At 50.2% G+C, this 23,467-nt stretch overlaps 1 protein-coding gene across 1 annotated transcript; it reads left to right on the plus strand.

Moving 5' to 3' along the window:
- The first annotated feature begins 23 nt into the window (after positions 1 to 23).
- TMEM53 (transmembrane protein 53) lies at positions 24 to 21,992 on the plus strand. The gene is made up of 3 exons (XM_047725691.1): positions 24 to 182; positions 16,345 to 16,466; positions 21,274 to 21,992. The coding sequence occupies exons 1-3, from the start codon at positions 122 to 124 to the stop codon at positions 21,925 to 21,927; spliced, it is 837 nt and encodes a 278-aa protein (XP_047581647.1). The 5' UTR covers positions 24 to 121; the 3' UTR covers positions 21,928 to 21,992.
- Positions 21,993 to 23,467: the final 1,475 nt, after the last annotated feature.

Here is a 23,467-nt window from a genome sequence, read left to right on the forward strand (position 1 = left end):
TTGGGCAGCGACAGGAGAGCGGGGTGGTGATTGGGCGGCGCCCAGGAGGCTCCCGGGTGAGGCGCGGGCGCGCGAGCGGGAGTTCCGGCGGAGGCCCGTGCTGAGGGCTGGCGCCTTCACCATGGCCTCGGCTGAGCTGGACTACACCATCGAGATCCCGGATCAGCCCTGCTGGAGCCAGGGTATGGAACGAGGGTCGGGTCCCATCTTGGGGAGGTAACCTGACGAGTCTCTGGGTCGCAGGCACAGCTGTGACTCCGCCCCTTTCGGAGCCCCGCCCTCTCGCGACCCGCCCCCTCACGGGGTCCTGCAGGTCCTAGACTTGGTCGGGCCCACAGAGTCCCGCCCCGCACAAGCCCCGCCCCAGAGTGGTCTCTGCGTCCAAGTCCCGCCCCTTCCCTGCGGCCTCGGCTCTGTTGGGGGCTTTTTCTGTCTTTTCGGTGGCAGTTCTCGGGTCCGTGCCTTCGTTTCTCCCCTCGAAGCTGACGGCTGCCGAGGGCAGGGGATGTCCTTCCTTTGTTTGGGGTCAGGCTTCCCACTTCCAGCCTCTCGTCAGCGGTTGTGGCTGGGGGACCCACCCACATTATTTTCCACCCACTGTTTTCCCGGGGGTCCTTGCAGAAGCCCGGAACACGGGACTCATCCCTCCCACTTTCCTTGGCAGTGGTGAACCAAGCAGTCTCTGCCGTCAGGTAGAAGTCGGTTCAGATCCCCTCTTTAGTAGCTAGATGACCTCTGGCAGTTTCCTCATCTGCAAAACGAGGCTACCCATAGTAACCCCCTTTCCAGGGCTGTTGGTTGCACAACTGGGGTAGTTTGTGGGACAGACCCAGCATAGTGCCTGGCATGGAGTAAGTACAGTTTTTAGCATTCCTCCTCCCTGGAGTCGTATATTAAAGAGCGATGTGGGGGAGGCTCCACAAAATGAGTAGCCTGTAGAGCAGGCCTGGGTCCCTGCAGTGAGAGTTGGATTGCAGGCCCAGAGGACAGAAAGTTTGGCGCTGACTGGGAATTTTGATAGAGGAGGCTTGAGGTACTGAGCCCAACATGTCTCTCCCTCCTTTGGTCCACATGGCCTTTCCGCCCTCCAGTCTCACTGCCAACCGAGCAGCCTCTTGTATGGCTACTGGCGATCTTCCTTAATGTAGAGGTTTACTCTTATCACCGCTCTGCCTAAAACCCTTCAGTGGCTTCTTAGGGCCCTCAGGATAAATCAAGTTCAGGTTCCTTAAGGTGGCAGTCAAAGTCCTTTGCACTTTAGTAGCCCCTGCTTATCTCTTTGATCACAGTGTCCTTCCACTGTTCAATTTGAGTTTTATGTTCTGGCAACCCAAACTGCTTGTGATTCTCCACACACTTCTTGCTTCTCTGCCTCTACTCCTGCTGTTTCCTCTGTCGAATGCCCTTTCCCCTCTGCTGTGCCACACTGTCCCCTTGTCCTTGTCCAGTTCATCATTGAAGGCTTAGCTCAGATGTTGCCTCCTTCAGGAGATCCTCCCCAGCCCCTTCCCATAGCATCTTCTGTTATTGGTTGGGGTCTAGGAGGAGAGGGCAGCCCTAGGCTTCCACAGGACAGATGGCCCTAGCTCCTTAGGGCTGCGTTTGGTGGCAGAGGGCTCTTGGGCTTTGGGTGTAAAAATACTTTTCAGAAGCATCAGGGAGAGATGAAGCCAGTTAATATTCTTTTTTTTTTTTTTTTAAGATTTTATTTATTTATTTGACAGAGAGAGAGATCACAAGTAGGCAGAGAGGCAGGCAGAAAGAGAGGGGGAAGCAGGCTCCCCGCTGAGCAGAGAGCCCGATTCGGGGCTTGATTCTAGGACCCTGAGACCATGACCTGAGCCGAAGGCAGAGGCTTAACCCACTGAGCCACCCAGCTGCCCCGCCAGTTAATATTCTTGCCTGTGGAGAGCCACCAGCTGCAAAGGGCTGGAGCTGCCCTCTTCGTGGCTAGGAGGGCAGATGTGCTCTCTCAGCCCACGTGAGCAGCCTGGTGGTCTTGGTTTGCCTCACTTCTATCTCCTACTGGTTTTAGGGCTTTGACAAGTTGTTGAACCTTCCTGGGCCTCAGATTCCTCCATAACAGTGCCTCTTTCATGGGACTGTGAGGGTTTCTGAGACAGTGACTGGGTGTGTGTGCGTGGCATGTTGGTGTATCTCCTCTTCTCGTGGCTCCCCTCACTGCGTCAGGAGGTGGGGTCCTAGAATTGGAAGAAACCTCAGGGGGGGCATTTAGTCCTACTAGCATGAGGGTATTCTGTTGCTTCCAGACCCTTATCTGACAGGATGCTTCCTCCCAAACATCCTGGCCTGCTGGAGGTAACTGGGATTGTTAGAAAGCACTTCCCTTTCTTGAGCCACTATAGGCCGTCCTGTCGTTTCTGTTTTCAGTTCAGTATTTGGTGTGTCCTGGCCGCAGGTTAGTTGCTGGTGCCTGAGAAGTAACTCACGCACAGGCTTCATTCAGGGAGCTGTGGTTTTCAGGAGGTGGGAGGATGTATAAGCAGTTGGTTTCACAATGATGTGGTAATTGCAGGACAAGAAGGTCGGGGTGGGTGCAACACAGCAAGGTAATCTCTCTTCCTCTCTCTTCAGGAGGTCAGCTCATGCCTTCCTCACATCTCTGTTCTCCAAGAGGAATACCTCTAGGGCTGTCAGCTGTCCTTCCTCCGATGTGGTTCTAAGGACGTCCTCCATCTGATTGCTTCTCTGGATCGGCTTTAGTTAGTTCATCATGCCTTTCCCTCTCAAAGCGTATGCCCCAGAGCTGGGCTGGGGGTTGTAGCCCCCCTCAGCAGGAGATAACAGCACTGTGATCCCCTGAATCTGTTTCCCATCTGCAGAGAGCTCCCTCCAGGCTGACATGGTTTCACAAGGGGGTAGGCTAGGGGGATCCTGGAGACTGTCTTTCTTTTGCATTTGCTGTTTAATGGTACAGAAGTATGTAGGGCAATCATGTTTGGTTTCTGGAATTTCTCTCCACCATATTCGAACATGAAAACTGCGATGCCCAGCACTGCTGTGAGCTGACAGGCGAGCAGCTGCTGCTGGCATATTGTTACGCAGAAGGCAGCTGCGGATCTTGGGTTGTTCAGAGCCCAGGCTGGGCAGCCTGGATCCTTCTGCTGGGAATCCCACCAGCCAGTATCTGTGACTGCCCATGCTGGGAGAGTAGTCTGTCCACTCCTTTGCTGAAGCTGATCCCTTGACCTGGAATCTCCCTGCATCCTTCTTCCCTGACCAGTGATCCCTGTCCCCTCCTAATACTCTGTTCCCATCTCATTTTCTTGGGGAAGATTCTATTCTCTTGGCTCCCATAGCAGGGATCCCTGTGGTAGTGCTTTTGATGGTTTTGTTCACTGTTGCTAGGGCCTGGCAAGGATGAGGTGCCAAAGGACCTGAATGGAGTCACTTGGCAGCTCTGTAGGCCTGAGCCAGAGATGCTCTGACATCCCAGGCTGAGGCTAAGCTGCCCCTTCTCTCAGCCAGAGATTGGTCAGCCAAGCGCTGCCCCAGGCCCCTCTTTGGCTTGCTGGCAGGCCAGGAGGCCTTCTTAACAGCATTATATTGCTCTCATGCTTAGTAAACATTTTCAGAAATAATTGAGTCACAGAGTCTGGATAAGGGGCCTACCCTTTGAGTACAAGGAAGGCCTTTGGTGGTCACAAAGAGGAGAAGTAACAGGTTTATTGTGAGCCCAGGTTTTATTGTGAACCTGCTCTTCTGCTAAGCACTTGCGAAAAAAAAGAAAAAGAAAAGGAGTGGGGGCCAAAAAAAGAAAAGGCCACTTAACCTGCAGGAAGCTTTCACTGGCACCTGGGAAATAGTTTTGAGTGGTTTTGAACACCATGGTGGGCCCCAGTGGTTATGGCGGGCTTCTGGAGAAGAGTGGCCCACTGGACCTAGAGCTTCATAGGGCTGATGGGTAGATGGTGAGCAAAGAAAATGCAGAAGTCGGGGCACCGGGGGAGGACTGAGGTGGTCCCACAGAGCTGTCACACCAGAGAGGCCTCAGAGGCCCAGGTGAAGAGTAAGTTGGGACTTCATCCTCTCCTTGCCTGTGGGCCCCCCGTTTTTTTTTAAAACAGGAGTTTAATTTACAGGCATACCTTGTTTTATTGTGCTTTGCCTTATTACACTTCGCAGATGTGGGGTTTTTGTTTGTTTGTTTTTGTTTTTGACAGATTGAAGGTTTGTGGTAACCTTGCATCAAGTAAGTCTATGGGTGCCATTTTTCCAACAGCATTTGCTCACTTCACGTTTCTGTGTCATATTTTGGTAATTCTCATAATATTTCAGACTTTTCCATTATGATTTTTTTTTTTATGGTGATCTGTGATCATTGACCTTTGATGTTACTATTGGCCTCGTTTGGGGGCGCCACGAACCTCACCTGTGTAAGACAGTGAACTTAACCAATGATTGTTGTGTGTGTTCTAACTGTTCCACTGACTGGTCATTCCATCGTTTCTCTCCCTCTTCTGGGGCCTCCCTATTCCCTGAGAACACAGTATTGAAATTAGGACAGTTCATAACCCTACAGTAGCTTCTAAGTGTTCAAGTGAAAGGAAGAATCATGAGTCTCTCACTTTAAATCAAAAGCCGGAAATGAGTAAGCTTATTAAGGGAGGACCGTGGAAAGCCGAGAGAGGTCCTCTTGAACCAAATGGCCAAATTGCGAAGGCAAAGGAAAAGTTCTTGAAGGAAATCAAAAGTTCCACTCTAGTGAACATACGAATGATAAGAAAACAATCTTACTGCTGATGCGGAAAAAGTTTTAGTGGTCTGGATAGAAGATCAAACATTCCCTTAAGCCAGAGCTTAAATCCAGAGCAAGGCCCTCACTCTCTTCAATCCTCTGAAGGCCAAGAGGGGAGGAAGATGCAGAAGAAAAGCTGGAAGCTCGCAGAGATGGGTTCCTGAGGTTGGAGGAAAGAAGCCATCTCCATAGCATAAAAGTGTAAAGTGAAGCAGCAAGTTATGGTATAGAAACCAGAAGACTTGGCTACGATCATTCGAAGGTGGCTGCAGTAAAAAACATATTTTCAATGTAGAAGAAACAGTCTTGTGTTGGAAGAAGCAGCAATGTAGGACTTTCTTTCTTTTTTTTTTTTTTTAAAGATTTTATTTATTTATTTGACAGAGAGAGATCACAAGCAGGCAGAGAGGCAGTCAGAGAGAGAGGAGGGAGCAGGCTCCCTGCCGAGCAGAGAGCCCGATGTGGGGCTCGATCCCAGGACCCTGAGATCATGACCTGAGCTGAAGGCAGCGGCTTAACCCACTGAGCCACCCAGGCGCCCAATGTAGGACTTTCATAGCTAGAGAGGAGAAATCAATGCCTGGCCTCAAAGCTTCTAAGAACAGGCTGACTCTCTTGCTAGAAGCTAAGGCAGCTGGTGACTCTTTAAGTTGAAGCTATTGCTCCTGTACCATTCTGAAAATTCTAGGGCCCTTCAGAATTATGATAAGTCTACTCTGCCTGTGCTTTCTGAATTGAATAGCAAAGCCTGGATGCCAGCACATCTGTTTCCATCATGGTTTACTGAATGGTTGAAGCCCACTGTTGAGGCCTTCTGCTCAGAAGAAAAGATACTTTTCAAGATATTAGTGTTCATTGACAATGTACCTTCGTCACCCTTGGTCACCCCAGGGCTCTGATGGAGGTATATGATAAGATTAATGTTGTTTTCATGACTGATAGCACAATATCTATTCTGCAGCCCATAGATCAAGGAGTAATTTCAAATCAAGTCCTGTTGCTTAAGAAATACATTTCTTGAGGCTAGAGCTGCCACACAGTGATTCCTCTGGTGGACCCAGGCAAAGTAAATCAAAAACATTCTGGAAAGGATTCACCATTCTAGACGCCATTAAGGATATTTGTGATTCATGGGAAGATGTCAAAACACTATCATGAGCAGGACTTCGGAAGAAGGTGGTTCCAGCCCTCACGGGTGACTGTGACCGGCTGAGCACGTGAGCGGAGGAAGTGACCGCAGATGGGCTGGAAAGAGCAAGAGAACGAGAGTCAGAAGTGGCCCCTGAAGGAGCGGCTGAGGTGCGGCCATCCCTTGAGAAAACCTGAACAGGTGAGGAGTTACAGCTTATGGAGGAACAAAGACAGTGGTTTCTGGAGATGGAACCTGCTCCCGGTGAAGACACTGTGAAGATCGTGGAGATGACAGTAAAGGATTTAGGACATTCCGTAAACTCAGTTGCTGAAGCGGCTTTAGGGTTGCAGAGGACTGAGTCCCCATTTTGCAAGAAGTTCTGCTCTGGGTAAAATGCTGTCAAACAGCATCACGTGCTACAGGGAAATCGTTTCTGAAAGGAAGAGCCAATCAGTGCAGCAAACTTCCTTTTTGTCTTATTTGAAGAAACCACCACAGCCACCCCAGCCTTCAGCGCCCACCACCCTGACCGGTCAGCAGCCATCAACATCGAGTCCAGACCCTCCACAGCGAAAAGATTAAGACTCGCTGAAAACTCAGATGGTGATTGGCATTTTTTAGCAATAAAGTATTTTTTTTTTAAAGATTTTACTTATTTATTTGACAGAGAGAGTAGGCAGGGAGGCAGGCAGAGAGAGAGGGGGAAGCAGGCTCCCCGCCGAGCAGAGAGCCCGATGTAGGGCTCCATCCCAGGACCCTGATATCATGATCTGAGCTGAAGGCACAGGCTTAACCCACTGAGCCACCCAGGTGCCCCAGCAATAAAGTATTTTTAAAGATTTTATTTTTTAATTTTTTTAAAGTAAACTCTACACCCAATGTGGGGCTTGAACCCACAACCCTGAGATCAGGGGTCCCATGTTGTACTGACTGAGCCAGCCAGTCACCCCAGCAATAAAGTGTTTTTAGATTAAGGTAAGTACATTGTTTTTTTAGACAATGCAAGTACATACTCCATAGGCCATAGTATAGTGGAAATAACGTTTGTATGCACTGGGAAACCAAAAAATTTGTTTGACTCACTTTATTGTGATATTCGCTTTTTTGGGGTTGTTTGGGAACAAGCCCACGTATCTCCAAGGTCTGCCTATATTTTTCGGAATCACAGTCTCTTTCGCACATTAACGAAAACCCTTTCTAATTTGTCTGCTCTATACCAGGCGCCGTCTAGGCTCTGGATTTGAGGTCCAAACCTGGTGGACTCTTTCCAGGCCTCCTTTCTCTGAGCTCGCCATGGTCTCTCTTGCCCTTCCTCTGTTGACTGTGTCCTGCTCACATGCCAGGCCTGCCAGGAGCGCCTCTCATGATTTTATTAATGGCAACCACCTTGTGAAGGAGGGAGAGGTTTTACTCCGTTTTACATATGAGGACCAGAAACTCCAGGGAGCTGAGGTGTCTTACCCCAAATTACCCCAGATTTCAACTCGAGTTCCACTCCTCAGCTAGTGTGTGCGGATTCCTCTTGTCCTTAGGAAGTGTTGCTTGACTATAGTTCCATTTCTAGGATACAATTAAGGGCACACACAAAGAAAGAGGTGTGCAACAGAGTACTTTTATAATAGCAAAAATTGGAAACATCATGTCCAATAATGGGAGATTGGTCACCACAAATTATGAAATATTCTACGGTTGCTCCGAAGCCACTAAAAAGAGTGATGTAGAAATATATAAGCTGACAGGGAAAGAGGTTCACAATATATTGCTAAATGGAAGAAAGCAGATTACAAAACAGTGGGATTCCAATTTTATTAGACATTCATTTTCTCCTTCTCTGCAGTACGCACGTGCTGCTCGTGAAGGAATAATAGTATCTGGGGTTCATTGAACTCTTTTCTTTGTGCCAGGTACCATGCTAAGCCCTCGACAGACATTATCTTATTTAATCTACATATTAATAGCCCCATTTTAAAGAAAGATTTTATTTATTTGACACAGAGAGAGAGAGAGAGAGGAGGAATATAAATAGGGGGAGAGGGAGAAACAGACTCCCCGCTGAGCAGGGAGCCCAATGTTGGGGTCGATCCCAGGACCCTGGGATCATGACCTGAGCCAAAGGCAGTTGCTTAACAACTGAGCCACCCAGGCGCCCCTTAAGAGCCCCATTTTACAGATAAGGAAATTGAAGTTTAAGGAGCTTGCTCAAGGTCTGGTTCGTAATTATTCGTGGCATAGCCAGAGATTTGGACGCAGATAGGTTTTGTTTTATTTTTATCTTTTGTAAAGTTCTAAATTTAATTCCATTTAGTTAACATACAGTGTTCTGTTACTAGTTTCAGATGTACAATATAGTGATTTGACACTTCCATAGAGCACCCAGGGCTCATCACGACCAGTGTGCTCCTCAATCCCCATCATCTGTTTCACCCCTACCCTGCCCCACCCTCTGGCAAGCATCAGCTTTTTCTCTAGCCTTAAGAGTCTGTTTCTTGGTTTGTCTCTCTCTCTTGAATTCAGATATGGTTTTATAAAGTATGTACTGTGCTACTTTCCTAGGCTCTTATTTCAAAAAGTAAAAAAAAAAATTATAAATAAAGTAACTTAAATATAAGTATATAAATATGGGAACTGTTGAGTACCCGACTGGCTCAGTCGGTAGAATATGTGATTCTTGATCTTGGAGTCGTGAATTCGAGCCCATGTTTGGGGTAGAGTTTACTTAAAGAAAAAATAAATACTGGACCTAGGTATGTGAGATTTTAGAAAGTTTTGCTGGGGAGTAGAGGACACTGAGGATCCTTTTATTCTTTGCATTTTAAAAAGAAAACATAGGTTCTTTGCATTTTCATTCTGACTTACAGATACAAAGCATGTATGGTGCTGTATACCCTTATTCCTTGTCAGCCTTTCCTTTGTCTTCTCCACATGCCCCTGGGATATACACAATCTAATCTATGCTTTAGTTTTATGACTTGAACTGTTGTACAATATGTGTATCTGTAATTCTTCTATTATTGGTGTCAGTATTGTTTTGTTGAGAAATCCTAGGGGACAGGGAGACTGTGAGATTAAATTGTTTTGTGGGTGCTCAAGAATCACCAGGGTTGAAAAGAATACTTCTGCCTTACCAAGGGGCTAAAATAATATTTAAACTCTCGTTGCAAAAGTGATAACATGTTGATTTTAGAAAGTGGGTAAAAAAAAAATCATGAAAAAAACAATTGCCTCTAGTCCCAGAAACAATTGCTATTAGTATTTGATGTGTTTTTTCTATGCATAAATATATATGTGTGTGTATATACGTAAGTATATATGTACCTATAAATATATATATATGCATATATATATATATATATATATTTAAAGATTTTATTTATTTGACAGAGATCACAAGTAGGCAGAGAGGCAGGCAGAGCGAGGCAGGGAGCAGGCTCCCCACTGAGCAGAGAGCCCCATGTGGGGCTCGATCCCAGAACCCTGGGATCATGACCTGAACTGAAGGCAGAGGCTGTAACCCACTGAGCCACCCAGGCACCCAGCACCTATAAATAAATAAATAAATAAATAAATAAATAAATATGTATGTATGTGTATATATACATATATATATATATACATACATACACACACACACACATATATATATATTCTGTTGTATATGCTGCTTTTCAACGTGCTTTTTCACTTAATGTATTACTAATTTTTTTTAAAAGATTTTATTTATTTATTTGACAGACAGAGATCACAAGCAGGCAGAGAGGCAGGCAGAGAGAGAGGAGGAAGCAGGCTCCCTGCTGAGCAGAGAGCCGATGTGGGGCTCGATCCCAGGACCCTGGGATCATGATCTGAGCTGAAGGCAGAGGCTTTAACCCACTGAGCTCACCCAGGCGCCCCAATATATTACTAATTTTTAAAAAGATTTTAAAGTAATCTCTATAGCCACCATGGGACTTGAACTTAAAACATCGAGGTCAAGAATTGCATGCTCTACAGACCGAGTGAGCCAGGCAACCCTATTATTATTAATTTTTAAAAATAAGAGCATTATTGAACTATAATTCATATACCATAAATCTCACCCTTTTAAGCTTGTATTGTTTTTTAGTATATTCACAGAATTGTGCAACCGTCACCACTAACTCCAGAACAGTTTCCTTCACCTCAGAAGAAAAGGTATACCCATTAGTAGTCATGCCCCATCCCCCTCCCCCACCTTTAGCTCCTTGTAACCACTACTCAACTTCTCTGTGGATCTACCTATTTTGGACATTTTATATAAATAGAATCATGTGATATATAGTCTTGTGGCTGGCTTCTTCTACTTAACATAGATTTTCAAAGTTGATCTATGTTGCAGCCTGTGTTGGCACATCATTGCTTTTTTTTTAAGATTTTATTTATTTATTTGACAGACAGAGATCACAAGTAGGCAGAGAGGCAGGCAGAGAGGCAGGCAGAGAGAGATCAGGGAAGCAGGCTCCCTGCTGAGCAGAGAGCCCGATGTAGGGCTCCATCCCAGGACCCTGGGATCATGACCTGAGCTGAAGGCAGAGGCTTTAACCCACTGAGCCACCCAGGTGTCCCCGTCATTGCTTTTTTTAATGACCAAATAGTATTTCATGGTATGGCTATACCATATTACTGATAGGCATTTGGATTGTTCCTGTTTGGTGGCTTTTGTGAATATCTGTGGCTCTGAACATTTGTGTCCAGGTTTTTGTGTGGACACATGCTTTTACTTCTCTTAGGTGTGTGTTTACCCAGGAATAGAAGTGCTGAGTCCTGGGTTTTTTTTTTAGATTTTATGTATTTATTTGTTAGAGAGAGAGAGAGATAAAGATAGAAGCACAAGCAGCGGGGATTCCTGGGTGGCTCAGTTGGTTGAGCCGCTGCCTTCAGCTCGGGTCATGATCCCAGGGTCCTGGGATCAAGTACCACATCTGGCTCCTTGCTCAGCCAGGAGCCTGCGTCTCTCTCTGCCTCTGGCTGCCACTCTGCCTGCTTGTGTTCTCTCTCTCTCTGAGACAAATAAATACATAAAATCTTAAAAAAAAAAAAAAAAGAAGTACAAGCAGGGGGAGCAGCAGGCAGAGGGAGAAGCAGGCTCCCTGCTGAGCAGGGAACCTGATGTGGGACTCCATCCAGGGACCTTGGGATCATGCCCTGAGCCGAAAGCAGATGCTTAATTGACTGAGCCATCCAGGCGTCTTGGGTCCTGTGGTAACTTGATGGTTAATTTTTTTCTTAGGAACTGCCAAAATGCTTTCTAAATGCACCTTTTTGTGTTCTCACCCGTAGTGTATGAGGGTCTGATCTCTCCACGCCCTCATCAACACTTGTTACTACCTGACTTTTTTTGATTATAGCCATCCTCCTGGGTATAACATGGGATCTCACTGCAGTTTTCATCTTCATTTCCTTAAGGACTGTGATGTTGAACATCTTTTCATGTGCTCATTGATCATTCGTCTCTTTTCTTTGGAGAAATGTGTATTCAAATCCTTTGCCCATCTTAATCGAGTTGTCTTTTTATTGTTGAATTGTGAGAAGTTTTTGGTATATGCCAGATACAAACCCCCTATCAAATATATTATTTACAAATATCTCCTCCTGTTCTGGAAGTTGTTCATTTCACTTTTTTTTTTTTTTAAAGATTTTATTTATTTATTTGACAGACAGAGATCACAAGTAGGCAGAGAAGCAGGCAGAGAGAGAGGAAGGGAAGCAGGCTCCCCGCTGAGCAGAGAGCCCGATGCAGGGCTCGATCCCAGGACCCTGGGATCATGACCTGAGCTGAAGGCAGAGGCTTTATCCCACTGAGCCACCCAGGCGCCCCTCATTTCACTTTTTTGATGGTGTCCTCTGAAGTACAAATATTTTGAATTTTGACAAAATCCCAATTTATCTTTTTTTTTTCTTTTAGTCCTTGAACTTTTGGTCATATCCATGCTTAATGCGCGGCCACAAAGATTTACTCCTGTGTTTTCTTTGAAGGGTTTTATTAAAGGTTTTAGCTCTTACGTGTGTGCCTCTAGTTTGCTTCATGTATTATCAAATATTTCCGTATGATTAAATGTTTTTCTTTCTTAGAATTGCTATGTCAAAGATGGCATGCTTTTGAGATTTTTGATCCATGTTCCAAAACTACTCTTGTCCCTGTCCTTTCCCCCCACCTTCCTACCTGTCTTCCACTGTTGGGGTTCAGGCCTTTGCCTTCCCTGGCCTTGCGTGTTACTACAGCCTCCTCCCCGATCCCAGCGGAGTCTAACCCAGTCTGGTGATTGGGGGTGGGGGATAAAAAGGGGTTACCGGAGCCCTCCGGGGAGGCTTCCTGGAAGTGAACAGTGAGCCGACTCAGCAGGTGGCGCGGGCAGTAGCCAGGCATGAACATGGAGTGGCGGCACGCTGGGCCAGGGAGTGAGGAGCACGTGCGAGGTCCTGGAGATGGGAGCAGGGTGGCGATGGGAGCGGGGTGGCGTCGGGGTCCAGAGATGGATGCTGGCTCTGCTACTTCCTGGCTGCATGTTCTTGGGGAGAGGGGTTTACGCTCTCTGTGTTTTAGTTTTCTCATCTGGGAAATGGGAACAATAGTACCTAATTCCTAGGATGGTTTAGGACCCAATGAGGAAGCATATATGGGGGCTCTGGCTGTGGGGGGGTGGTCCCTGAGGACGAGGAGGAGGCGAGAGAGGTCAGAGTGGATCTGTTGATGGGCAAAGACAGCTGTGTGTACACGTTTGGAGCTTAGGTGGTAGAGACTTGGTTCAGCCTGGGGGCTTCGGTTTTGTTACCCAGGGCGCCGGCTGGGGCAGTGGTTACAAGCTGGTCTCGAGACCACTTGGTTTGGGATTCCAGTTTCACTGGTTATTAGTTGTGTGACCTTGAGCCAGTTATCCATTATCTCTGTGCCTTAAGTTGTTCATCAGCAAAATGAGAATAATCACAGTACATTGTCCATGGGATCGTTGTAAAGTTTGGTGAATTGACACATAAAGGGCTCAGAACAGTGCTCGAGGCGAAACGCTCTTTTCCCTGTTACCATCGATGTTTTTCTTGGTGATGGGGAAAGGGGGGGAAAAGAGCTAGAAGGAGATGTGGGCTTCAAGAGGTTTGTGATGGCTTAGGAAGTGGATTTGATTGCCTGCACTGAGTCGTGGGAAGTCTTGGAACATAAATGAGAGGTAGAGCCAGAGCCCAAGTCTTGTCCCCAAGGGGCAGCACCTCAGGAGGCCCTGAGATGTCAGCCACAGGAGAGAACTGGGTGATCTGGTCAGTGGAATAAGCACAGAAAGAACAGGGGCTTTTCTAAGAGGATGGAGGAATCGTGATCTGGATGTGGCAATAAATAACAGTGGCCATAACAATTACTTGTATTACTCTGGAAAGGGCAGTGGGTATCAAGAAGAATGCTAGCTTCTTGTCCTTGGATCCATCCTTCACTTGGCAGCCCCAGGTTCATTCCAGCACGTTTCTCCTGCGTGCCTGAATGGGCCAGCTACAGGGCTGGGCACTGGGGATGGAGTGATAAACACGCCACGCTCAGCGCCTGCCTTCACAGAGCCTGCTGGCTAAAGGGAGAGACAGACGTTAAATCATCCTACAAATCATTAATCAATCCAGATTGGATCCTGCCACTTCCCCAATTCCAGAATCGTCCTTTGCTCTTTGAATAAAATCCCAACTCCTACGCATGGCTTGAAAGTCTCTGCAGGATGGGACTCCAGTGCCACTCTCAGCAGCTCTCGCAACCACTGTCGCTCCTCTCCCCGGCTTTGAGCCCCCAGGACTGCTTGCTGGGCCTCACACCAACCCCAGCATCTCCAGAGCCTCCTGCCCACATCCATGGCCTCTCTCTACCTGGTGTGTTTGTACTGGGCCTCCAGGGCAGCCCAGCATGTGTGTCTTCCTCTGGGGGGCCTTCCCAGTCGCCAGCACTCTCAGCCTCATTGCCAGAGCACCTTGGACTTTCCTGGTTATAGCACTTGAAATCTAGAATCAGAGCAGGCAGCAAGGCTCCGGCCGGGAGGAGGTGAGCATGAGGGCTGAAGTTAGGAATGAGTAGAGAGAGTGGGGCCCCGGGATGAGATTGTGTGGGGGGAATGGGAGATTCCCACGGGCAGGAAGAGCAGCTGTGGCTCAGGGGCAGGGCAGACTTGAGTGCCTGGCTTGAATGTAGGGACGTGTTCCCGCCCATGATGAGCAGTACCGAAAGGCTGGGCTCTGGGAGTGGGCGGTGTGTTCAGGGTGTCCATATTCTGAGAGTTTCTTCGTGGAAATGCCTTTCTGGGGAAGAGTCATTCCTCCCCGAGTTGGTGAAGCCTGGGCACGTAAAACCTGGTGGAGCAGAAGGGAGTTTCATGTGCAGGGGCAGGTCAGAGGGTCTGCAGAAGCTGTTCAAACCTTCCCCAACCGGGAATGCACCATCAGGGCCGGTGCAGGCTGACCTTAACTTCAGGAGGCCGCCAGGGGGTGTGGCATCCCTTGGCTGCCTTCTCTGGGTTGGAGATAAATGCTGAAGCCTTTTGCTGTGTCTTGGTGGTGGCTCAGGAGGGGGAACCCCTGTAGGCTGGGGGAGGGGAGACTGTGCTCAGTCAGCTGCACGGAGGTCAGAGAGCCTCCCTGGGGCAGGTCTCAGGAATCGAGTTCCTGGATCTCAAGGTTCAAAGGCAGATCCAAGTGGGTGGCTGTTGATGGCTACCCCTGAGGCTGCTGCAGCCCAAGCTTCAGGGGGCAGTCATCTTCAGCAGGGTGGGCTAGGGCCCCAGGGAGGCCTAGACGCCTTTCTGCCAGAAGGGCCAGGACAGCCGAAGAGCTGCCCTAGCAGGGGATGGGGACACCAAGCCGGGAAAGGTGGTGCAAATGTTTGGAGTGGCCTGAGTTAGATCTGTGGGACCGTCCCCCCCCCCCCCCCCCCCCCCCCGGGGACCAGGCAGGGATAAGGGGAGCCTGGGAGTGCTGGCACTGAGGAGCACCGGCAGCTCCTGCTCCAGGCTGAGTTGCAGCCCAGCCTGGGATGCCCCTGGGGGCAGGCCGTTAATCTCTGAAGGCCAGAGTCACCACTGCTGGAGAGCAGGAACATTGAACTTTTCAATCATGTTAATTTCCACAGGAAATTGTTGTCTTCCTTTTGTCCAAAGGTTAGTGATTTATATTTACCATCCTCCTAACTAGCCTTGAAATTTACTGTTGCCAGGTCACCACCGGCATCCATAAATCTCGAGGTGGCCGCTGAGCGGAGACAAGGGGCTTGATACTGGGAAGGGCACACCCTGGCCCTTGTGGGAGGGCAGATAACTAGGAGGGGACAGTCCTGGCACTGAAGTCCCCCTGAGTGCGTGGGTCCTTACTTGGCGAGGGAAATGAGATGAGGTTTGACCAAACAAGGCTGCAGGGAAGCTTCTGGGAAAGTAGCCATGGAGGAAGCAGCTGGCTTGTGCCTTGGCACATCACTGAAGGAGACATTGCTTCTAGTTGCGGACAGTGCCGGTGGCACAGAACATCTCAAGTGGGTTAGTTAGGATGGGGAACAGGGGCCAGATTCCCAGCTGTACACTTCCTGGGTGACCTTAGGCCAGTAACTTAACCACTCTGTGCCGCAGTGTCGTCATCTTCAATAATATTCCTTGCAGTGTTGTTATGACCGTTAAGTCTTGGCAAATATGGCGATGATTATTCTCTGGCAGGAGAGGGCGGGTGCTTTAATGTGGTCCCGCAGAGTCTGTCTGCTCTACCTCCCCGTTGGCACTGTCCCATCCTTTTTTCCTTTTAAGATCTCCTTCTTCTAACTGCTTGTGAAATTAGAATAGGGCTGGCAAACTTTTTCTGTAAAGGGCCATAAGTATTTTAGGCTTTGCGAACCGTAGGGTCCCTGTTGCCATGACTCATCTCTGCTGTTTCAACATGAAAGCAGCTACACACAGGAAGTAAATGAATGAGCATGGCTGTGTTCCAATAAAACTTTCTTGTAGACGATCAAACTTAAATTTCATATAACTTTCATGTGTCACAAAATATTAGTTCTTTTGATTTTTTTTAACCATTTAAAAATATAAAAACCATTATTCTTTTTAGTGTGCGGTTCATACAAAACTAGAGCATGGGCCACATTTGGCCCATGGCTTGTAGTTTGCTGACCTCTGGATTAGAAAGTGACATTGCATGGAGGAAGTTCTCACTTTTCTCACCTGGGCTATGTCTTTGAGTTACGAAAGAAAGGTGCTCTCATGTGGGTTTTTCCAGTGACCCTGCATTGTCTCCTGAGAGGCCTAAATGCCACTTGAGGCGGGATAGAGGAGGGAGCCCTGTGGGGACCCGAGGCGCGGGCGCTGGCAGGATATGCCAAGGTCTGGCATCCATTGCTTCCCTGCCTGCAGCTAGATTGGCTCTGGATTGGCCAGTCATCTTCACCCCGTGTGCCACCTCTAGTGCTGACAGTCCCCCCATGTCTCTGTTTCAGAGAACAGCACCAACCAAGGCGGGAAGGAGGCTGGGACGCGACAGCCTTTGGTGATTCTCTTGGGCTGGGGTGGCTGTACGGACAAGAACCTTGCCAAGTACAGCGCCATCTACCACAAAAGGGTGAGTACTGCAGGCTTGTGGACACCGTGTCCTGGGGGGCACTGCCACCTGTGGCCTCTCTGTGGCGAGCTCAGCCTTGGCTGCCCTCATCTCTGGGCTGCAGCGACTGCTGAGCACCAATGTGACAGGCCTGGTACTGAGAACAGCCTGTGAGGAAGACGCTGGGGTCATAGGGTCTCTGGCAGGATTTTCCCTCCTTTGCTGCCAGCTCTGTGGCCGGGTCTGTCTCCTTCAGCCCCCTGACCTGCTTCCTCTTCCTTCCTCCCTAAACCCCGTGGTGGGCAGCCCAGCCCCAATGTGCTTCCAGCTGTGGAGTTGGCCCAGACCTCTCCCAGCTGTGGAGTCGGCCAAGACCTCAAGTCTGTTGTTGCCCAGATGGGCAGCAAGAGCCTGGGCTGAGAGTGTGGGGCACAGTGAGTACCCCCAGGATATTCTCCATTTTCTGACCAGGTGAGTTTCTGTCTTGGGGTTGACATGGCACCTTCACATTCCCGTGGCAGGAGAGCCTCTTGGAAAAGAGATTCAGGCTGGAGGTCTTTTGGCTTCTTCTTAGGCTACCCCAAGAGTTGGATGTAGAGCTTATGGTAATTGGAGAGAGCCCTAGGAGGGCCTGGTTATATTTTGGAAGCCTCTTTTACATCTGTGGCTTCTGGCCTGGCCCTGCCCTCCTCAGCAGAGAGACGCCAGTGGGGACAGCCCTCATTGCCACCTGGAAGCCCTAGGCTGAGGAGGAGTGGGGATCTCCAGTGGTCAGCCAGTTCCCCCAGCCCCTCGCCTCAGCCTCCCTCCACTGACCACCGTCTGCACTGGGCCTGAAGGGGGTGTGGCCCTGGAGTGGGAGAAGGGTTGGGGGCAAAATGTTGTTCTGAGCTTGAGGCCTTCCCCCAGCCAACAAGGCTGGTCCTTTGGTGTCGCCTTTTATGAATGGCCTTGCGTTGGGGGTAGTTTCAGCTACTTCTGAATTCCACTCACTGGGCCAGGCTTGTTTGTCTGCTTCGCCATTGGATTAAGATCCCTGAGGGCAGGTGGAAGAATAGGAATAGGTGAGTGTGGCCAGAGCAGAGAATGAAGGAAAGGGCAAATGTCAAGAGAGGAGGGGGGCCTGGGGGGAGGGTGTAGGGTTAGATTCCAAGGAAGGCAGCAGGGTTGAGTTGGCAGGGCTGGCGGAGGGCTCCTCTGGGAAAGGAAGGGGGTCAGGACAGCATGCGTGTGGAGAAAAAAATAGTCCAACTCCAAACTCCTGATACTAGATTATTTAAAAGAAAGTAAAAATACTGGATCTACCACCTAGAGATGACCTCTGTTTACTCATTTGTGCCCATCCTTTCAGCTTTTCTCTGTGTGTAACTTTTCTTTACCTAACAAGATCTATTGAATATACTTATAAAAAAAAAGAAAGATTTTATTTATTTATTTATTTATTTATTTGACAGAGACAGACACAGCGAGAGAGAGGGAACACCGGAAAGGGGAGGGGCAGAGGGATAAGCAGGCTCCCTGTGGAACCCAGCAGCTGAGCAGGGAGCCCGATTGTGGGGCTTAATCCCAGGACCCCAGGATCATGACCTGAGCCGAAGGCAGACGCTTAATGACTGAGCCACCCAGGTGCCCCATTTACTTTTTGTTTTAAGAAGATTTTATTTATTTGTGAGAGAGAGAGAGCACAAGCAGGGGGAGAATGGCAGAGGGAGAAGAAGGCTCCCTGCTGAGCAAGAAGCATGATGTGAGACTTGATCCCAGGACCCCAGGATCGTGATCTGAGCCAAATGCAGACGCCTAACCGACTGAGCCATCCAAGCATTCCAGTTTTTCAATATACTGTTTTGCATCTTGCTTTTTCTCAGATCCTGATCTCCACCTTGCTTAATCTGTTTTCTTCTCCTTGAGTTCTCAGTCCATATTCAGATGCTCTACAGTCCCCAAAATGTCCTATATAGTTGATTTGCCCAAACTAGGATCCAATCTAGATTATCCATTGGATCTAGTTACTTTGTTCCTTAAGGCTCTTTTATTTTTTTTTTTTAAGATTTATTTTTAAGTTATCTCTACACCCAGCATGGGGCTACCAGAGAATATATCCAGGAGCGTGTGATCCCGAATCATGCTAGAAGGAAAGTATGATGGGTGCTAAGAGGCGTTGTGTGATTTGGCCCATTTGGGAGAGCACGGGTGACCTTGGTGAGAACAGTGCAGGGAAGTTAGTGGGAGGGGATGAGGTGAAGAGGGCAGGTGTCAAAGATTGTCTCGGAAGGTGGCGAGAGGGTGGGATAGAGTTAGAGGGGAACACAGTGTAATGGCAGACACTTTTTTTTTTTAAAGATTTTATTTATTTATTTGACAGAGAGAGAGAGATCACAAGTAGGCAGAGAGGCAGGCAGAGAGAGGAGGAAACAGGCTCACCGCTGAGCAGAGAGCCCGATGCGGGGCTCGATGCCAGGACCCTGAGACCATGACCCGAGCCGAAGGCAGAGGCTTAACCCACTGAGCCACCCAGGCGCCCCTGGCAGACACTTTTTAAAAAATAATTTTATTTGAGAGACAGTGTGCATGTGGGGGGTGGAGGGGGAAGGGGCAGAGGGAGAGGAGGGAGAGTCTTAAGCAGACTCCCTGCTGAGTGCAGAGCTAGATGTGAGGCTCTGTCTCGGGACCTTGAGATCACAACCTGAGCCAAAACCAAGAGTCAGATGCTTAACCGACTGTGCCATCTGGGTGCCCTGAGACTTTAAAAAATTTTTTTTAAATGATATTGGTTTGTCAGGAATTGAGAGAGATAGAGGAGGAGACTGAAAATACAGGAGAGGGAGGCAAAGACCCATGGCAGGACTGTGGGTTCGAGGGTGCCCAGAGATGGAGATCTGCTTGGCTGGGGGGTGGGGGAGAAACTGGGATGTGACCAGCAGGGACTTCTAGGAGCTTCTGACTGGGGAGGTGGCAGCAGAGATGTGGGCACCTGGGAAATCTCAACATGAGGCCCAGACCTGTGGGCACTGGGAAGCTGGGCACACATGTGCCCTTCCCTGGGAGTGCTGGGGCCCCAGAGGGTATGTTCCGCATGTGCCCTCATAGGTGACGTGGGGTTGGAGGACACACACCGTATTATGTCCTCATAGATGGTGTGTTGACAGGAATTGCTGTTTATGTCTCCATGTGAATGTTCCCAGTCAGGAGTGTGTATGTATGTGTGTGTGTGTGTGTGTATTCTTGAAGAGAGTGTAGCATCTCACTGTGTACCTGCCAGTGGTATGTGTGCACGCGGGTTTTGTCTTGCCGGCTGTGGCTTTGTTGTATACTTACATAGGGTGTGGCGGGTGCACATGAGTGAGTGGTGGGTGCCGCATGCGTCTGTGTCTGTGGGATACGAAATGGGTGGGCTTTTGCTGGGTTCTCGGAGTTGGTGTGCGGCCGTGTGATGTGGGAGTGTGTTTGCATTTGTGGGAAATGCTGTGGCTTGGTTGGGGAGGGTTGGGGCAAAGATCTTGCAAGTCCCACTGGGAAGCGAGAACAGAGCATTTTATGAACTCTCCCCAGATCCCGACCGGCCAGGTGGCATCACTGGCCCCTCTGCAGAGTCTGGGGAGGGGGTGCTTAGGCACGCCAGGGCCCCAGTGAGAATAGTGCCAGGAGGAGCTGGGGACAGGTGTCACACTGGAGTCAGGGACAGGGGAGCAGTGAGGGGGCTGACGGCAGGGTTATGTCAGCTGACCATTTGGTTTCGCTCTGGGTCACTCAAGGCTGTTCTCATTATTACTCCTGCCGCCACTGATGGCTACTACTGTTGGTTGACTTTGTGCAGGATGCTGTTTGGGGCACTTGAGGTGTGTGTTTTCATTCGGTCTTCACCATAGCCCAACGAGGTAGACGTTATCCCAGTTTACAGAAGGCACAGGCCCAGGACGGTGATGCAATTTGCTCTTCGCCCCTACTGTTAACAGTGGTGCCAGGAATCAAAGCCAGACCTGTGTGACCCCAGAACCCGCCTAACTCAGATTCTGCTGATAGAGGGCCCTCTGTCTCTTGAGCAGGACAGTGAGAGGGGATTAGCATTCAGGCACATGGCATTAGCTGCCTTTTTTAACAGACATAGGAGAGGATCTGTCTGGAAATTTTGAGGCACGCTTGACCCAGGCACGGAGGGGTACATGAAATTGGCTCAGATTTTAGAATTTGAGGAACAGTGTTTATTATATTTGGAATTTCAAGGCGAGTGGGAGGAGCGATCCCAGGCCTTAGAACCAGAGAAATTGGGGTGCCAGGCCCCTGTGCCAGAGAGCACGGACTCTGCTCTCAGACACCAGAGGTGGACTTGATGTGGGTCCAGCTCACGAGTGGCCTCTGGTGGTCAAGGCTGGGGCATGCAGGCTGCATCTGTGGTGTCCGATTTTATGGGGGCAGCTCCTTGTGCCTGGGAGGGTGGGGATGGCGCAGAGCAGAGTCACTGCAGGCAGGTGTGGCCAAGCAGTGAGGCCTTAAATATGCCAGAGTTGAGCAGATGAGGTGCAAGGGGGAAGGTGGGAGAGAGACCGGGTACGGGCCAGAGATGGCTCCCAGCCTTACAGACCATGCCAGGCTGAGTGGCTGTGGCCAGCATGAAGTGATTATTCCGCAACTGGGCCTTGAGTGTACCTTGCAATCTGGAAGGCCCCGGTGTCTGTGAGCGGTGAGCTGGTGCCTGGAGCACCCGTAGGCTTATGGGCCCCCAGCAGTCAGAGCTGTGGGACATCTCTGACCCTAGCTTGGACTCCCCCCTTCCCCACCCACACGCTACCCCCATCCCTGAGGACCGACCTGGCCTCTCTCCTCTTCCCAGGGCTGCATCGTGATCAGATACACAGCCCCGTGGCACATGGTCTTCTTCTCCGAGTCCCTGGGCATCCCTTCACTTCGTGTTTTGGCCCAGAAGCTGCTTGAGCTCCTCTTTGATTACGAGGTGGAGAAGGAGCCCCTGCTCTTCCATGTCTTCAGCAATGCCGGCGTCATGCTCTACCGATACGTGCTGGAGCTCCTGCAGACCCATCGGCGCTTCTGCCACCTGCGTGTGGTGGGCACCATCTTTGACAGCGGCCCCGGTGACAGCAACATGCTGGGGGCTCTGCGGGCCCTGGCGGCCGTCCTGGAGCACCGGCCTGCTGTGCTGCGCCTGCTGCTCCTGGCGGCCTTCGCCCTGGTGGCAGTCCTGTTCCATGTCCTGCTCGCCCCCCTCACGGCCCTCTTCCATACCCACTTCTATGACAGGCTACTTGATGCGGCCTCTCGCTGGCCTGAGCTCTACCTCTACTCCAGGGCCGACGAGGTGGTCCTGGCCAGGGACGTGGAACGCATGGTGGAGGCACGCCTGGCGCACCAGGTCCTCGTGCGCTCCGTGGACTTTGTGTCATCTGCGCATGTCAGCCACCTCCGTGATTACCCTACTTACTACACCAGCCTCTGCGTCGACTTCATGCACAGCTGTGTCCACTGCTGAGCTCCTTGCCCCCCTCACCCAACTCCTCTCTGCTCCAGAAATAAACGCCCCACACCTCCCCACAACCTCTGTCCGTGGGCGGCGGGGTCCTCTCCTGCTTCAGCTCCGTGACAGCCCTTTGGGACTCTGTGGTCCCACGAGGAGAGAACTCTCACTGAATTCCAGCAGCCTCTGCCCTGGGAATGGTTTCTCTCAGGATCCTAGGGGTGGGAGTGCCCAGACAGGTTTCCGCGGGAATCTTGCCCTGGCTGTGTTTGGACAGGCATGCGTCAGGCTGTGGTTGCCTGGAGCTCTTAGGCCAGGTAGGGCTCACAGAGTGGGGAAGGTTGGGCTGTTGAGGAGCCCCAGCGTTGATCTTTAACTTCTTGAAAGGCAGGTGAGCTTTGATTAGTGGTGCCGGAGGACAGGGTCAGGCTGGTGCACGGGCTAGGGTTTCTGCTCCCAAGCCCCACAGCATGACGCGCCATCCGCATAGACCCCACTTGGTAGTTGATGTAGAGAGACTTCTCTCACCTCACCGCTGGAGAGAGGGGAGCTGAGGTGCAGGTGGTAGGCCTGCCGGGGTCCACAACGCTTTGCTGGGAAGCTTTTGGTCCAGGAAGGCTGCAGGGTGTCTGACAGGCAGCTGGAGTGAGGAGTAGGAAGACAGTGGTGCCATACAGGACCTGGGACAAGCGAAGTTGGTAGCCCTGGAGACCAGAGCCGGGGCGAGGACTCCTTCATCTCCTTGAGAGACCCACTTGGATCATCTCCAGGCTGGAGAGGTGGCTTCAGCCTGAGTTCTCTACCTTCTCCTGTTCTTTAAGTCCCTGCTGCACAATGCTGGCACATAGTAGGTATTCAATAAACATGCTGACTGAATGAGCTCACTGTGGCATTCAAGGGACTTGGGTGGGGGACAGGGATGGGCTTTGTAAGTTTGACAGGCAGTGAAGGAGATGGCTGGCCAGGCTCTGGGTGGGAGCTGACGCTTGATATTCTCAGGACTGACCGACCCTCTGGCTCCAGAGCCGAGCTCAGTCTGCATCTTGCCGCCCTCTGTAATCTCTTGGGACCATGGTCACTGATCCTCTATGATGTGTGGTTGCATTCCTAGCCATAGCCAACAGGTGGCAGTGCTGCCTGGGCCAGAAGACCAAGCTTAAGGATACCACAGCTGAGTAGGCTTCAGGCCCTCCTCACTCAGGGTTAATGTGGCCTATTAGAAAGCATATGCGCCCCCCCCCCACCTGGGTTGAGAGTAACCAGCCATCAGGGACCTATGGAGTCCAAGGCAAAGAGAGGGGAGAGTTGAGGCCTGAAAGGAGCCAGCCCTATGGGAACTGGGCATTACCCATTTTTCTGAAACCTTAGCCGTCACCGGGACCGCTCTCTTCTGGCAGGCTGCATACATTCCCTAGAACCTTGGGCCCCAAGATTCTTGGACTCGGGATATTCGGTGCCATCAAGCTGGGCCTGGGGCTCGGCAGGGCCTTCCCTGAGCTCCAAACAGGTTGACGTGTCACCGGGGTGCAGAAGGCAGGAGCGGCAGGCTGGACCC

The sequence above is a fragment of the Lutra lutra genome, chromosome 4, assembly GCF_902655055.1.
Source record: "Lutra lutra chromosome 4, mLutLut1.2, whole genome shotgun sequence".
Classification (NCBI taxonomy): domain Eukaryota; kingdom Metazoa; phylum Chordata; class Mammalia; order Carnivora; family Mustelidae; genus Lutra; species Lutra lutra.

Coding starts and splice junctions, on each gene's coding strand:
- TMEM53 (XM_047725691.1), top strand. CDS start 122: ATGGCCTCGGCTGAGCTGGACTACACCATCGAGATCCCGGATCAGCCC. Junction 183..16,344: donor TCAGCCCTGCTGGAGCCAGG/GTATGGAACGAG, acceptor TCTCTGTTTCAG/AGAACAGCACCAACCAAGGC. Junction 16,467..21,273: donor GCGCCATCTACCACAAAAGG/GTGAGTACTGCA, acceptor TCCTCTTCCCAG/GGCTGCATCGTGATCAGATA.